Source organism: Dromaius novaehollandiae, chromosome 2 (genome assembly GCF_036370855.1).
Source record: "Dromaius novaehollandiae isolate bDroNov1 chromosome 2, bDroNov1.hap1, whole genome shotgun sequence".
NCBI lineage: Eukaryota > Metazoa > Chordata > Aves > Casuariiformes > Dromaiidae > Dromaius > Dromaius novaehollandiae.
In genome coordinates this window covers 70,672,227-70,689,334 of record NC_088099.1, presented here as the reverse complement: position 1 = coordinate 70,689,334, position 17,108 = coordinate 70,672,227, and the positions used below count along the sequence as shown (strand labels likewise).

General features: G+C 38.9%; 1 protein-coding gene across 3 annotated transcripts; it reads right to left on the bottom strand.

Annotated features, from left to right (window-relative positions):
- Nucleotides 1–415: 415 nt before the first annotated feature.
- Nucleotides 416–11,851, bottom strand: NDUFS6 (NADH:ubiquinone oxidoreductase subunit S6). Of its 3 annotated transcripts, none has more exons than XM_064506745.1 (4): nt 11,393–11,851; nt 8,750–8,803; nt 2,488–2,610; nt 416–562 (listed from the first exon to the last, which is right to left on the bottom strand). In XM_064506745.1, exons 1-4 carry the CDS (start codon nt 11,765–11,767, stop codon nt 497–499), a joined length of 618 nt encoding a protein of 205 aa, XP_064362815.1. In that variant the 5' UTR covers nt 11,768–11,851; the 3' UTR covers nt 416–496. The 3 variants fall into 3 exon arrangements, with proteins under 3 accessions (XP_064362815.1, XP_025949668.2, XP_064362816.1); XM_026093883.2 differs by having other exon boundaries at nt 11,482–11,689; XM_064506746.1 differs by lacking the exons at nt 416–562; nt 2,488–2,610 and adding an exon at nt 7,098–7,222 and having other exon boundaries at nt 11,393–11,717.
- Between the last annotated feature and the right edge of the window lie 5,257 nt (nt 11,852–17,108).

Genomic DNA, 17,108 nt, shown 5'->3' with positions numbered 1-17,108 from the left:
GGGAAACACAACCGTAAGTACTGCAATGCTGACTATCACATCATCTTTCTTTCCGTTTTTGAATCTAGATATAGATACCAAGCAATGAACAAATTAACACTGTAGAACAATGTCAAAAGGCAAGCATCTAGTATAATCAATCCCCAGCAAACATTCACATCTAACTCAGCATTGAAAAGAATACAAATCCACCCTATTACAAACCAAAGTGATGCTGCAGACAAATGTCACTCCAAGCCCACAAGAAGTCTGCCAAAAAAACAGAGTAGCAGCATGAGACATTTGTTCCATGAAAACCATATTAAGTACAAAGCAGACATTTTGATACCATTCAGCCCATAAATACTTTACAAGCTAGGCTTTAGAAATGTATAGACTGGACTTTCCATAGTTAAGTTAAACACAATGGCTAACCTTGGGCTTTTAAATATATTGTTTATTTATAGTTAAATGTTAACATCTCAACAGAAATCAAGAAGCGTGCAGGGATGATCTTTCAGTGATGTTTCTGTTTAAACTGAAGTCCACAGTAGCCACATGTTCCGGTTTTTGTATCTTTGTCCTGCAAAAAAATAAGAGTACAAGAATGGCCGGTTTCATTTTATACTGAAGACAGCTTTTAAAAATTACAAAGTTTCCTTTATTTACGTGTGCCATCTTAAAAAGGCTCAATATAGCTGAAGCACAGAGCAGAATCTTACTTGAAACACTGGAAGCAAAGACAGTATGAGGTTCATGCTTGACTTGTCTATCATATGCAGTTTCCCTTTTTGCTTCTACCATCCTTTAACATAATTTCAAAATTGAACTAAATGATTTCTTTCCAGCTGTAAAGGACCCTCTTACCAAGCTAGACATCTTAAGTCAGTTCAGGTACATCTGTTTCAATGTTCTGAAAGGATCATTTCATAATTATTTTAATACAAAACAGGACTTGGCATTTTCAAGTTATATCCAGGCAGGATTTTCAGCCAGTAACATAAACTGACAGTTAGCTCCAGAAAGGAGGAAAATTCAGGAGGGTTCTGAGAGAAAATCCCAAAGAAAAGGTTTGGAGAATACTACTGTAGCAGATACTACAGTATAAAATTTTCTTCTTCTCTCCAAAGGGTAATTTTTCTTTTTTTTAAATTTAGAAGTGTGACTGACTGCAAGCCGTTGTCGTAGTCCATCTTAATATGACAAAAAGACAAGAAAGCTAGGTATGAGATCTATGAGATCTTCTATGATTTAGCAACATGACTATTCACAGTCATTAAATTAAGTGAACTTATGCTTTCCCTTCCTTAATACAGGATTAGAATTGAAAAAAATCAAGACTACCCCTTATCCAAGTCTGGACTTAAATCATTAGGACTAGCACAAAAAAGTAGATATAGTATTATTCTCTGTGTTTACAGACATTAGAATTCAAGAACCTTACCACAGACATCTTATAACTTGATCTTTAACACAAAAAGATCTTAAAAGTCACAAAAACTACAGCATTCCTCATGAAGTGCACAGCACAAGCCAAAGGAAACAACGTCAATTCAACAGATCAGCAGCGAGCCTTAAAAGTTAACTTCCAAGGACTAACGGATACAAGCTTCCTGAGTTTTACAAAGTAAACCCAGACTGTTTGACTTTGAAGAATATAAATTAAATCATTACAAAGTATTTACTTCTTTCAAAACAGAAGTGTTCGTGATGATAGTTTGGAGTTGCAACAACAGTGACACTAAAGGACACCACTTCTCCCCCACAATTCCTTTGCATATTAAGCAAATATCAAAGCTGAGGTGAGCAAGCAAAGATTTTAACTGTCATATGCACTCAGGGTCTACCTGAGAACAGAGAACAGAGCAGGCCACTGTTGATTCTATCAAAATCATCAGTAGCTACAATATTCTTACTCTCCATAAATGCACTGAAAACTGTATCATTACTGTCAGGATAAATCGGAAAATACTGAGACATTTATTCAACAATTCTCTGACCATGATGGAAGCTTTCAATCTTCAGAACTACCAAAGATTCCCAAAGACTGAAAGAGTTCCCTACACAAATGCACTTTAAAAAAAGAAAAAAAAAAAAGCAGAATTCAAAACCAAAACACATATTCCTAAGAAAATTTCAAATGTATCCTCAGTTTACATAGTGGCATTTAGATATTCAGAGTAAGCATCTCAAAACACAGCAAGCATATTATTTTTACTTACAAGGCACAGCTTTTTCTAACATATTATTTCCTAGTTCATTTCCTTTTCCCTAAAATCTGATTGACCTGTCAAACAAATCCAAATCAAGTGCAAAAAAAATCCTGGTAACTTCAGTGGAAGCCATCTAACTCTTCTGGGTAGAAATCTTCATACTGTATTATGCATCAAAAAGTATCTCAGGTGGTTAAACCTTTTTACTTCATTAAACTAACATGTCAAAAAGTAGATGATCTTGCAAATGAAAATTAGAAGGCAAAACTTTCTATATGAGGAACAAAGGTATTACCAAGTTTATGTATACTTTAGGATGTCCCAAAGCTCCACCACCACCATCACATGATATCACTCTGCTTTCAACTTCACTCACAGGCTGCTCTGCTATTAAATCAATTGCAAAATTCCTGTTCACCTGTAAGAGAAAAAGAAAGCTCTTGAGATATCTTCCCTGCTCAAACAGAAAGCAATTGCTGTTTACTGTCTCCCCAAGCAGTTCCAGTACAGCTGTATTAAGAAATTCCTGCGTATGTTTCTTCCCCTCCCCTCTGCAGTTGTAATCGCTCTTAGGGCTGTGCTATAAAGCAGATCAGTGAACCCATTGTGTTAAACTCTGCAAAAATATTCCCCCTGGCCTGAAAGACAGGCCACATTAGTGGTCAGGTTTACAACGTAACCTAAGCAGTTTCAGCAAAGAGGTGAGCAGGAACAAGCAACCTAGAAGAGAAGATATTTAATGAACACTGCCTCTGTATTGTACCTTAATGACTAGGTGATAAAATTGCAAAAGAATCCCTGCTGATAAACTCAAAATAATAGTGGGACAAGTAAGGTCAGGTAATTTAGAGCCTCTCAGCATGCACCTAATTCCATCACAGCACATAAATCTCAAAAAAACATAAATTTGGTGCATAACAACAGATAAAAAGGTAAATTGTTCAAAGACAGAAAAAAAGAAAACGAACCCATAAACATCATTATGCCAATCTATAAATCCATACTACACACACTTCCTGAACACCATGTCATTGACACTGGGACTTTTTACTAATGCTTGTCTATGTGGACTGACAAACATAACCCCTTCTGGACAGTACTAGGCCTGTTGTAGCGTAACTTGCATGTAAGCAGAACCCACTGACTCAGCCACAGTGTTTTCCTCACTCATTTATGTCATCTTCTTCCAGCTAGCTCAGAGCTAGCACCAAGCAATCATTTCTACACCACCACTCCCCACCATGTAAACATTCTCCAGGAAGGGCCAGCTAATTTCAAAGGCAGTTTTATATATACAAGAATATAAAATATTATACAAATCCAAAGAAGGCACTATCTGCTGCTCTATGCATACGGCTCATAAAGATGCCAGTACTCGACTGAAGACTAGACTCTTAGAAAAAAGTATAAGATAACTAAGTGTCCATTAAATGAATCCCTAAGGACTACAGTGGTTATTTTACATAGTTCTAATACACAATAACTTCAGATTCTTTCTCCAAGCCTCCGATGAAGTCTACCCAAATTTGCAATTTTGGTACAGCACTGGAAAAATTAATTTTGTTAACACAAGGATTTTCTTTACCTAAAGTTGACAACTAAAAATAGTAGTGAACATTTTGTTAACTTTCAGTTTTGAAACAAACAGACTTAGGGCCTATGTGCACAAGGCATATGCAATCTCAGTCAATGTGCAAGGATTTTTACCGCTATTTTTCTTAACAGTGAAAATTTTGCTTCCTTCCTTTTATGCTAAAGAAAAGAGATAACACCTCGATGCATTGCTGCTTCAAGATCAGCAAGAGCTCCACTCTTCCAAATCCAGTCCTACTTCTTAATCACAAAAATGTGTGTGGGAAGAGGGGCAAGCAAGTACCTCTCATCTGATGTTCAACTGCAACTTGTTTATGGGTCAGCCTACAAAACAAGACTCCAGGAATTTGCAGAGAAAATGTGCTAGAGAAAGACTAAATCATCATGAGAAAAAAACTGTGAGAAAAAAGTGGGGAAGAGGTTCACTTCCATACATCACATCCCTTCAAGTAAAGTACAGTAGGAGTTCATGTGGAAGGAGCTTTTTTTCCTAAGCACATCCAAACAGAACACTCCTTCCCCAATGCATAATTCAATGAGCAATTTTTTTTCTGGCAGCAGTGCCAGCTTGACAATCCCACTGCTGCTTGTTTCTACCTACTTGCCTGTGCCACTACATCATCTGTGAGACTGAGCAATACAAATCAAACCTGGAAATGACCCAACTCCAAAAATCCAGAGAGAAAGAAAAAAGTTATATTTAAACTAGATCAGCTCTGATGTCAGGTTCATTTCATGGCTCCAATTGCTGTATTGGCACAACAGGAAGGGTAGAGCTGAAGCGGAAACTGCCGTGTAGTACTAGTTTCTGTGGTATTTTAAGGATTATACAAGGACAAGATTACACTATTCTGGCTGCAGCAGATATAGTTTAATAGCTACCATTCTTGGTTTTCTCATAGCTCCTTGTCTTAGGCTGTTGCCAGAGATCATTAATCTCCCAGTTCTGGATTTTGAGCATTCAAATGTGCAGTGTAGAGAACAATGATTTCAGTTAGAACACACGGATTCCATTATCCAAACAATTAGACTGGCAAAACTGGGGCAACAATATCCCCATAATCAGGATCTCTGCCTACTGGGCACAGCAATTGCTCAGGGAGGCTCTGTGCAGAACCAAGGTGAAGACCTAGGCTTTGCTACCAGCGACACTGCGTCCAAAGACTGTATTCCCGAAAGGAGTAAGTAATGAAGGCTGTATTTGTTAGCTAAGTAGTTAAGTTTGGCTAAGAAGGGCACACTGAAGAAAAAGGGAAGAAGTAACCAAGAAAGGACAGTCACCAACTTCATAGGCTAGCTTTAACACCAAGGCAACTTTCAGACTACAGATACCGTTATAAAATCTAATACTAGCAGCTGAGATACATTTGGGGAACTCCTACATAAAGGCAAAGACTAGAAATTTATTCCATTGCTAAGCACAGTTTAGGACTGTTTTAGTATTTAACATGTAGGTGTTCCAATTTCATAACTAAAAACCTGGCATTAAACCTTGCTTAACAGACTTAAAGCTTATTTTGTGCTGGGGAAATAAAAATTGAGCTGAACTCAAAACTTAGGGGCAATCAAAAAAAAATCCAAAAATAGTTGTTAATGAAGGCACAGTAGAGTGACATATACCCTAAGAAAAACTAGGGCCAAAGAGCTTTTCCTGCAAAGTTACAGAAGTGACACAGAAACAAGTGTTGCATTTGGGAAAGACTTACTTTCTCAGGTGTAAATTAGCACTATCCTCCCTGAAGTAAACTACTGAGGCATACCACAGGGCTCTGAAACAGTGTAAGTGTCATTTTCATTTAATTATTTCCCATTTAGAATTCCTATCTTTGCCATATAGCACGGGTTACATACCTTATGAAAGCCACAATGCTACGTTGTAAAGTAAGCAATATTAAAACTCAAAATGAATATAATTAGTTCAGTGTAATTTAGAAAGGGAATATTTATATGCAACTGCATTAAAACCTATCACATCTTATGCTTAATGCTTCTATTACATACACACACACACAAATACACATGCTTCTAGCATAACACTAAGAGGCTAACCAGATACTCAAGATGGTGGGAAACGCAATTTAGTTAAAATAATAACCTTCATTTCTCTCCCACAAGCCAGCAGATCCCTAATGGATCCACACTGTTTGATTATTAGAACTGAATGCTGAAGGACTTCCAATTTCACATACCCACTCCACTGCTATCTGGTAGCAACAGGCTCACTAGCCAACTTTACAGTAGTATATTTGGTTGAAATTGACGTTGTTAAACTCTGCTTTTGAGGTTGCATTATATCAGAATACGCTAAATCTTATTCTGTATTTGTTAAATCATATCACTGTTTCAGCAAATGTTTCCCAGCCTCTGAAAAATGAAGTGCCCTCATAGAAATCTCTGAGGCAGTTTGTGTAAAGATCAAGTGTTTAAATATGCAGAGGCAAATTAAGCTTCAAAATGCACATTTAAACAGATATGTAGATCCATGATTCAGCAAAACATTTAATTATGTACTTTTTCTGAACACAGATGGCACTAAATACATGCCTAAAATGTTTTGTTAAACCAGAACACAGAGTAGCTCAAATTTAAGATGCTCATATGTCTGCAACTTCCACAGCCTACGCGTAAGCACCTAACGGGTGTCAAGTAAGCCCAGAGTTTTCAGAGCAATCTGTGAAGGAATTTCCCTTGCAGAGAGCTGGGGCGGCGGGGGCGAGGGGGTTAGCAACTTTAAATGGATAGCAAATCTTGATAACTTTGCTACTCTTTTAGAGGCTAGTGTACCATCACACCCAAATCTACAACAAATTCATTTAAGAAGAATCCTAATATCTTATCACTTTAAGTAACTGAGACATGTTTAAAATCATTCTACTAACTTTTTAAAAGGGTAGCTAATGATTTTACAGCTTAAGTTAAATGACATAATACTTTCAAATAATTATGTGTTTGTAAAATTAAGTTGCTTCTTCACATAAATGACCTGAATACATGAATCTGTGCATTTATCTAATTACTCTCCATCCATGCTGTGTGCTTTCCACTACCCCAAGACTACCCCCTAGACTATCGTTGCTTAATTACTGGAAGAGGGACACAAAGGTCAAGATACTAACTAGGTCAGAGGGACTCATCTCTGGAGAGGTCTGTCTAGCTTATCTCAGTTTTAACCACTAACTCACTTAGCTCCCAGGTTGGAAAACCAAAAAATATTTATCTAAAATTAGAAGAAAAAGTTTGAAATATTCAACTTTAGACAACAATCAAGCAATACAGCATTTCATTTAAATGAAATACAAATATAAAACAGAATTAAGTTTTTGATGAATTTTTATTGGTTCACAACTATTAAGGCATGCTCTTTGAAATTAAATACAATCTTCATAATAAACGTCTTCAAAAAAGCACACAGTTTAACACAGTTCATATTTGTATATCTGAAAAGGGAAAATGATGCACCTTTATTTATTTTATCCTATTAAAAACATTTGGATGAATTTGAAATTCAGTTTAAAAATGCTGCATTTTCAAGTACACAGTGTTTAAACATTAACAGTGGGGGTTAAATGTTTACCAAAATACTTTTTTAAAAAATAACAAAGAGAATATTTATACTAACATTCTACACTATTTTTTCCTTTCTACCATGCTCAAGACTTTTAGATCTAGCAGACAAATCGTGAAAGTGATTTTTAGTCATTCTTTGCTGTAAACCAGATTTTTTTTCTCTAAATCCTAATTACTGCAACTTTGAGAAGAAAAAAATAAAACCCTTTAAACTAAACTGAAATAATCATCAAATGGACATGAACGTATTCTCTCCATAACTGTAGAGAAGCATTGTCAGACCTTTACATTAAGCAATAATACAGCACTATTATAGCTTTAATTTTTGAATTAAGTCATCTTTAAATGACATCTTTCTTAACCAGAGGGAAGACTGGGGGTCTTTTGGGTTTCTTCCCCTCCCTGCCCCCCAAAACTCTTGTACTCAACAGAACTAGTGTTACTGGATAGTTATGCAAGTAAGCACAGCCATAACAGCACTATGGTTTAACTTGAATCTTAGTTTCTAGCACAAGTCACAGACAGTACGTGACCATTATTCAAGAAGTATTATAATATGTATGTAAAAAACAAATTAAAAAAAAAATAAAAATGTTACTGGCATCCTCAGCACTTTACTTAGCAATAAGATATGCTAAGTATGCTAAAATCATACATGAGTTCTACTGTCTGCATTTCATTTTCTGGGTAGCTACTATTAAATACTTAAAATGATATTCAAAATTTTCCTTTCCCCTTCTCTATTTATGGATGTCCTTCCAGCTGAAAGTTACAGTAAGTCACTGTATGCGAGGTTTACTGAAATGAAAAAATGCTACCAATTTGAGCAGCAGGCGTGTACTTACATAATCAAGGTTACTAGATTTCTTATCTCAAACACTTACGTCTGTAAGACAAAGTCTTGACCTTAATTTTCACACCACTCTTTTTAACAGAGTACATCTAGACAGCCTTCTTACCTTTGTAGCTCAAAGGAGAGAAACAATGAAAATATACCGCAATTTGAGGTTTTAGACGTAGCATTAGCTCTTCCAGGCCCAACTCCACAACACTTTAAAAACCTATAAACCTCTGCATGCCTCAATCATCATTTTCCAGTTTTACTCTTAAAGTCTACCAAACTACTTTAACCTTTGTTTTCTGTCAGAAGAAGCTGCCTTATAACCAAGATCATCAAAGAGCAAACAGAAGTAGGAGAGTACACAGAAGTTATTATATGCGGTCGTGAAAGAATTTTCACTTTATGAAAAAACTAAAAACAAACTAAAAACAAATAAACAGCAAAACCTCTAATCCGGCTTTTTTTTTTATTTTGATGACAATATCAAAAGACATCAATATCAAGCATAAAAATGAAAACCATTCCTCTTTCCCCAAGGGAAAGCAGAACGAGTTACCTCCTTTTGTCGTCCAACAAATCTAATTCTTCTATAATCCTCTTCATCATATACCTGAAATACAAAATAAGTTTCATTTTATTTAAAAAGCAATGACTAAAAAAAGAACAAAAGGGCTTAGAGTGCTATCAAGACCAGATGATAGGAAAAAAATAGATCTAAATCATTTCCTTAGTTTCAAATATCATCATCATCTTGTAAATAGGTACTCCATAGGAAAACTTTCATTTCTCTTGCACATGATGATGATATCTATGAGGTAAGAAAGCAGGAAGCAAAGGGGTGGGGAGGGGTGTTAAACTAGTAAACAGAAGCCTTAGCTGTCACCACAGAAGAAAACAGATTTACTGGTTTTAAGTTCCCTGATCCCACGCTGCCATCTGGAAGGTGAACTAAACTAGAAAGTTTAAGTTTCATTTGTTTATGTTTGAGTCAAGTAACCACAAAAGTAGCACTCCAACATTAGCTCCAGTCAGTTGTGACTCGTTCACGTCTCCACAAAATATTACCCAACTGTCCCTAGTTCCAATGCTCAGTTTTTACATTAAAGAACAGGTAAAATGAAGTTAGAAGGCACTTACATAAGATGTAAGACAGAAAAAAGACATATCAGGACCGCACACATTGTGCTTTCAATGTTTAGGCTATAATTAAGCTTCTATAAGACATTAAGAGAGAATATGAAGATAATTTAGACCTCTGGGAAGGAAGATACTATTAATAGCTTATGCTCCATTTTCTGGTTTGAATGTAGCTTCCACCCACAGATTTCACTGAAGAATCATCACTGTTTAAAATTTTCCCCCTTGAAGGCTGAAGCATCAAACTGCATCTCAAACTTCTTTCAGAAAAGCAAAGTAGATCAAGACTTTCAGGTCCCTCGCTGCACAGCATTTTGCCCTACACTTCTTAAAAGGAAAAGGAAAAAAAAAAAAAAAGAAACTACACACACACACTTCACAACCTATTTTATGCTTCAAGCCTTAAGTGGGAATAACAAAACTGCTGGCTATGCTTTAAAATCAATGATGAATACATAAATCAAAGTTGCCTTCTAGCCTTTAATCCTTGGTTTCTACCTTAAATGCAATGTTTCTCTATGCCACAGTGTCACCCTGGAAGCATTAAGCTGTACTAAGTCGTTTGCCCACTATGTCAGCATAAGCATTTTCAAAAATCATTGTTTTCTTGGACAGTCTCCCATCTCCTCAAGTTAACTTTAAATCCTGGCTTCTAAGCACAACAAAATTGCAAAGGTATATTTTAAAAGTGTATGAGGACAGACCATTACTAAAATACAAAATCTTAAAAAAGAAAAAAAAAGCCTTATGAAGACAATGTTAGAAACTTAGAGGATTTATGCCCAAATGTGCCTATTACCTGTGGGATATTAGCAGTCATATTCATGCAATTCTGTTTTCCCAAGGTACAATAGAAAGCTTATTCTTTATAAAACACTGTGCTCTAAGAATGAAGAATTTAGCCTGCTAAAAACACAGCAGTATCAACGAAGGAGATGAAGAGATCTCTGTGACAAGATCTCTAGATGAAAAGAAGCTCCTGATGCACACACGGCTACAACCAACAGAAAATTTTTCTCCTGTTTAGGGAATTAATACAGCTATAACAGCAGGAAAAAAACATTCTCTGCTGGCATATACTGCACCTTACAGTAGACAGCTCAGCTGATCCAACATCAGCAAATAGAAACTGCCACACAGACAAAATACAAACATGAGAACTGTCATACAATCTAACAGATCCAGGATATGGAAAGTAGAGAATCATCCTTTTCAAAAGGTACTCTCCTATCTGTCAACTTTTCAGCTCTGTCAAATGTTGCATTCAGATATTTGGCAACTACTAAAGATGCCATTCTTAATAAACAGTCTCTTTTTGAAACCGTACATACCTTTTATCTCCACATTATTCAACAGCATTAAATTCCACAGTATAAGTGTGTTAGCTAAAGAAACACTTCATTTTGTTATAAACTTGCTTTCTGGAAAAAATAAGAAATCCTGTCTAGATACTCAGTTCAGAAAACTGTAAATACTTACCTTCTAAAAGTTTTCTCCATCTTTCATGAATTTACACCCATTTGTCTCAAGACTTAACCATCACTTAAACTTAGTAGCTTTCCTGGAAATATTCTCATAATAATTCAATTGTAATCAAAACCAATATACTATAAAGTCATGAAAATTTAGAATTTATATTTAAAGTAAAGCAAACACAGAGCTGGACGACATACATATGGAAAGTAGTAGTTTGCTGCAGTCATGAAGAACACAGACAGGATAACGCCTACAAAGCAGGTAGCTTTTTATAACACAGATCACCTTAGCTGGGAAACACACATAAGATTTCAGGCAAAAACGCCCGTCCAAAGAGCGTCGTGAATGAGAACGAAAAGCTGCAAACACTAAACACTACAGCTGAACGAAAGCCGAAATTCAAAACAGGAAAGGAGTGTCCTTGTCAGCCTCTAACTTGGGAGCAACGAAACACCTTAACCGGGGCCTGATGAAAGCAGCTTTGTGTCGTTTCCGCGTCTCCCGGAGCAGGAGCTTCCGCCTCTCGACCAGCGGGGAGGACAAGGAACGGGACAAGCCCCCCTCCACAACGCGCCCCGGCACCCACCGCCAGCGGAGGTAGCTCGACGACCGCCCTGAGGTCCCAACCGCTTCCGAGGCACGGCGGCCACCTCCTTCTCCTGCCGCAGCCCTCACCTGCCCTGTGTGCGTCACCAACTCGCCCGTACCGGACGCCCGCACACCGTAAAGCCGAGAGGAGCCGGCGGCAGCAGCTACCAGGCGCGGCAACTCCGCGCGGCTCAACAGCAGCAAACAGCGGAAGGTCGCCCAGGGCGCCGCCATCTCGAGGCAACCACGTGACGCCGCGCGGACGGGAGCGCGCATGCGCACCCGCTAACCCGCCCTTCCAACAGGCCTCGCCCCCTGCTTCGGAGCGAGCCGCGCGCCTGCGCGGGGTGACGGACCTGGGTATAGGGGTCATGCGCTGCGGCCGTTAACGGACGGAGGAGCGTGAGGTGTTGGTTAGTGGTCCGGGGTCTGGTTCGGTGCCGTGCGGCGCGCGCCGCTCGGGGGGAGGGGGCGGCGGCGGCACGGCACGGCACGGCACGGCACGGCACAGCACGGCACCCTCAGTCCTCTCGTGTCCCCTTACAGGCGTGGAACATGCTGTCTCTCCTGGCGCGAGTCGCTGCTGCTGCCGCCACCCGGCCGCTCCGCTCGCCCCTCTGCTCGCCGGTGTGGAGCTGGGCGGCCGCTGCCGCCGCGGCGCGGGCCCTGCTCGCCGGCCCGCCGCTGCCCGCCGTGCTGCCCCTGGCGGGGCTGAAGACGAAAACGTCGCTGAAGAGGCGCTGCAAGGACTGCTTCATTGTGCGCCGGCGGGGCCGGCTTTACGTGTGCTGCAAGACCAACCCTCGGCACAAGCAGCGGAAGATGTAGCCGCGCGTTTGACCTGCTGGTCGATTTACCTCGGGTGCCTGGAGGTGGGCCGAACCGGAAACCTCCTGCGAGGCCCTCGAAAGGAAAAGCAATAAACTCAGTCTTTGTGTGTATGTGTAAGCCTGTGACTCTCGGTTCCTACGTCTGTGAAGCTATGCTAATTCCTTTTTCAGGAAGGCCTGAAGGCAGCTAGCTGACTTCTTGCACCTGACCACTGGGGACCCAAACCAGAAAATGGTGTAGGTGACAATTATGGCACCTAACTCTCAAATAGTGTAAGTTAAGCTCCTCTCTTGAGAGTGATTGCTGTAACTTCACTTCAAACCATAGATGTCAGCACTGAAATGGAAGGCCTCAACTTCAGGGACCTTACTTACACAGTCAGCTCATTGCTGAGTTAGTAAGAGTGAAGTTAAATCTTCAGACTCGGAGATGCATTTGTACTTGATTAAGGGAAATTGGAAAATTAATACAGATGATAGTGTATTATTACAGTGTAGCATAAATCTTTCTTTAAAAAACTGATGTTGAAAGCTCTGCAATACAGAACCAGTAGTGTCAAACTCGGGTGGGGATTTAAGTGGGAGATACTCAAATGTTACATTACACTGAAATACAATGTTCTAGCTTTTGGCTTGGTTTGTGGATGAGGTAAAAATTTAATGAGTTACAGCAGGCATAACCTCATGTAGCTTTGGTAATGTCAGTCTAAATAAATCTCGCTGCTTATTTTTGTGGGTTTTGAGGAGTGGTGGTATTTTAATTAGTGTAAAGCAATGTGAGGCCTTAATCTACAATTCTTTAAGTTTTAGTATGTAAAGCTATCATTTAATGATTTATTGCCTGCTCAAGTATATTCTGAGGTGTTCTCAGCCTCCTGGTTTTTCTGAGAAGCCAGCCTTGATGGTTCTGATGTACTTGCTATTCCACCTAATCGTAACACCAATAGAAATGCAGTAACTAGAAATGGTTGCCTTTAATGGAGTTTTTAAACTGTTTTTGTAGTCGTGTCAGGCACGCGTCTGTTAAACCTAGCCTAATCCCACTGCACAACAGGGAGTGAAATTTAGGGATAGGATTACTGGACAGAACAGAGGGGCACACTCTACTTACTATGTTTTCATTTCGCCCTTTAGCTCAAGACTGAAGTTCAATCTTTTATACTATGCTGAAGCTCAGGATTTAAATGAGGCTGATTTAGCAGCCTGTTTCAACATCTTATAATTAGGAAATAATTGTTTTATGATTCAAGCCATTGAATTTAGCATTGCCATTCACAAACTTGATTTTAAGTCATTTGAATTCAGATGTTTGATGTGGCTGTAAATTTTTCATCGGTCATCTGAATGGTCAGTTTGATACCTGGGGTGGAGTTTTCAAATAATGTAGTGTTCACAGCCATTATGGAAAATGGATATTTGGTAGTGTTAACAGAATTTTGAAAGAGGATCATAGGATTAGAAACTAGAAGGCTCTGAATGGTAGAAATGTAATTGTACTCTGCCATTGACTTGAAAAATCAATAATACAAGTATAATCTTGAAAAAGTAATTTTGCCTTTGTCTCTATTTCTCCTTCTGTTAAGTGAGAGTACTGAATCTCACTCTTCTTTCCAAGTAATTTTTTATAATTAATGTCTGCAGCTTGTTATGAAAATGTTTTGAAAAAATCAGATTCTATAGCTTTCTCTAATTTAGGTGAAATCATGAATGTGACTACAGATGGTGGAGCTGCATGTTTATTTTAGGCTTACTTACAGTGCCTATAAAATGAGGAGGTGAAATAATGTGGGGCAGTAGCCTAGTTGTTGGTAGTTCAGGGTTTACATCCTTTGTTACAGATTTTCTGAATGTTGTGTTACTTAAACAGCTTTTTTCAAAGGATAGGGTACATAACTGCTGCTTAAGGTACCCAGGCTAAAAATTTAGTCTTAGAATACTAAAAATACCAATCTGTATTAATTCTGTAATTGTTGTTTGTGTGGAGTTTTTGTGTGTTACTTCTCTCTCCTCCACAGCATGTGTGGGCAGACGCTGGAGGGAAATGACGAGGAAAGCACAGCAAAAATGGAGATGGCTTAGGGAGAAAATAAAACCAAATAGCATAAGAATAGCATAGAAATAAGAATCGTTGCGCTAAAAACTGAAGTAAGACTCATGTTTCAATTACATTTTCAGCCTCTAGTTTCCTGCTGGTTTTAAGTCTGGGTTACCCTTTCCAGCAATTCCTCATTCCTTCTCAAATCCCTGTGATGGGGTAGGAGTGTGGCCACATTATACAGTTATGAAAATAACTTGCAGTTATGATTGACTGAACTTGCTTAATTCCTCAAAACTGTTCTAGGAAATGAGATTGTCTTTCAGGTTCCTGATATGCAACAGGTGGATATGTATTTAGGTCAATTGGAGGATGAATCTTAGAGCTCATGTATATTAATGAATGTCAGACTTTGTCTGGGGCTGTGTGTATGGGAATTACTGCACTGGTTGCTGAATTGAGGACAACAGCTCTTTAATAATGACAGGTAAGGGAGAAATCTTTCTGAACTGCACTACTTGGGGAACTCTGTCAGCTTGGATGAAGGAGGTGTACTGAGCTTAGCTGACTGACAGGTGACTTTTCCAGATTCTGACACCACCAGAGCCAGTTTCCCAGACCCAGTTAAAATAATAGGTATTTTTTCGTCCTGGAAAAAACTCGTGGCTTTTCCTATTACTTTATCATGCCGCATACCAAAGCAGAAAGATAAAAATAAGCACATAGGAGAGCAAACCATAGAGCAATTGCTAATAATCTTTGAAAAATTAACAATTGGAAACTTCTCTTCATTTGTAGAGAGATGAAATAGATTAATTTTCCATCCTTAATATCAGTAAGTCTATGACTGCTCATAGGAAAATTAAAAGTTGGAAGAATTGTTTAACAAAGAAGGTAAAATAAACTAAAAAGTAAAACAGTGAGCCCTGTCAAATACTGTTAAACATGGGAGGAAAAAAGGGGTGAAAAGCAAACTGCTTTCTGGTGTTTGTTTAACAATACAAATGAGCTCAACAGTGCCATTGCAGGCCCCATTCAGAATGTCTTCTGTGCAATTCCAAGGTCATTCTGTGGTTTTCAGTGAGCTCCATGCATTTGATCTGAGACAGGTTTCAGAACCAAAGGTAGTTTAGATATAGTCTCACTGTCACCATATCCTAATGTTCTGAATCAGCAAGGGCAGATACACCTTTGTATATGCTGATGAAAACTATCAATTGACTTTTAAGGTACAAATTAAGGATAAAGTAGTTCCATTCACTTTAATAAGACTAGCTATCCATTTAAATACTTATATTCATTCCATCAGAGCTCATCAGGTTGTTAAATTAGATCTTAGAATCTGTACTAGTAACTTAAGCCAGAGTGGGCTGAGTGTGATGGTCCCTGAGCTTGAGAAAAGGCTGGGTTTTCTTATGAGCTGGGATGGCTTACCTCACCAAACTTGTGCTGGATCATGCCCTTGTCTGTCCACTCTCTTCTGCTCTCCAGGTCAGGGCTTTTTTTGCCTGTAGGAGTAGAATTTTAAAAAATATGGACACAGGAACTATATTGCAGTATCAACCTTAATAATGCTGAAAACTGAGGTTAATGCTCCCGAGTTTTACGCTCACCAGTTGTCCACTTCTTCACTTGATCACATTATTGCTACAGCTTTGCATTAACAGTTCATGTGTGTTGTCAGTTTTCTACAACCAGTAAATGCTTTACACATGCATCCCAAGCAACCCACTCTTCTGCAGGTATAGCTGCAATTTCTGATTGCTGAGATGTACAACTTTGTGCTTGAATGTAACAAAATAGTGTTTTTTTGTTTTTTTGTTTTTGAGCAGGACCAGTGTGTTGAGCAGCATAAACACTCTCTGTGACTTTCCTATCATTATGAACCCTTTGTTCATTTTTGTATTACCTGTGTTTGATGTATATTACTCCTAGTTCACTAATAAAAACAGAGTATCACTAGTCCTAATACCTCTGGAACCACAATGCAAAACATTCAAATTTTACGTTGGTTCTCCATTAGCAGTTACATTAGGACACCTGTCATTTAGGCAGTTCTTAATTCATGCACGTATATCAGTGGGGAGTTTTTTAGAGTTTTGGAAGGTAAGACATCTCATAAATCAGTTTGAATCACTGGTTTTGTTCTTGCATCTTGTTCCCTTGGTCATCCACACTGAACACAAGATGGACAGCTTCTGGGATCCTTTTGTTCACCAGACAAAACCCAGAAACAGGTGAGTGGCTAGACTACTCCAGCCTGTTCTGATATGTAGTTTGGTTGGAACCATGCTAGATCTTGCTCCTCCAGCCCGTTCCAGTTCTCCAGTACTATTCCAACAGGTCTTGCAGTCTCACGTAACCTTATAATGTGCCCTTCTGCACTCGGCATGCACCCTCAGCATCATGCAATTCAAGCACAAACTTGGGGAGCTGCAAATCACTTTTCTCATTTTCTTGGGCACATTGTGAAGCCATGTTAGTTTTTAAGGAACTTAACAAGATTTATAACGCTTACGGTCAAAGAGGGGTCAGGAGAGAAAATAGGCCTACTTGGCAGTATGCTTAGCTATACCAGATGTGGAAGACAAGGAAGTTGAGATGGATGAGTCTTTCTTGCCTCTGGGGGCATGGTGGGGCAGCTCCACGCTGAATTTTGGATGCGTCCCTTAATACTGCTTGAAAAAGTAAAGAGCAGAAAAGCTAAAAATAGCCCATATCAAGACTCATGGTGAGAGATGGCACCGTCAGGTGCTAAGCATGGATTAGGCAAAGATTGGGTATGGCATGAGCACCAGGAGAGCTGTTAAAGAGCTGTGGTGTTAGGGCTATTGGTAGGGGCCAAGAAA

Bases quoted from the DNA above. Each gene is read 5' to 3' on its own strand.
- NDUFS6 (XM_064506745.1), bottom strand. From the start codon at position 11,767: ATGACCCCTATACCCAGGTCCGTCACCCCGCGCAGGCGCGCGGCTCGC. The intron at 8,804-11,392 runs GTGGGTGCCGGG...TTTGTATTTCAG, and splicing joins TCGAGCTACCTCCGCTGGCG to GTATATGATGAAGAGGATTA. The intron at 563-2,487 runs GTAATACCTTTG...ATTTTTTTGCAG, and splicing joins CTAAAGTATACATAAACTTG to GACAAAGATACAAAAACCGG.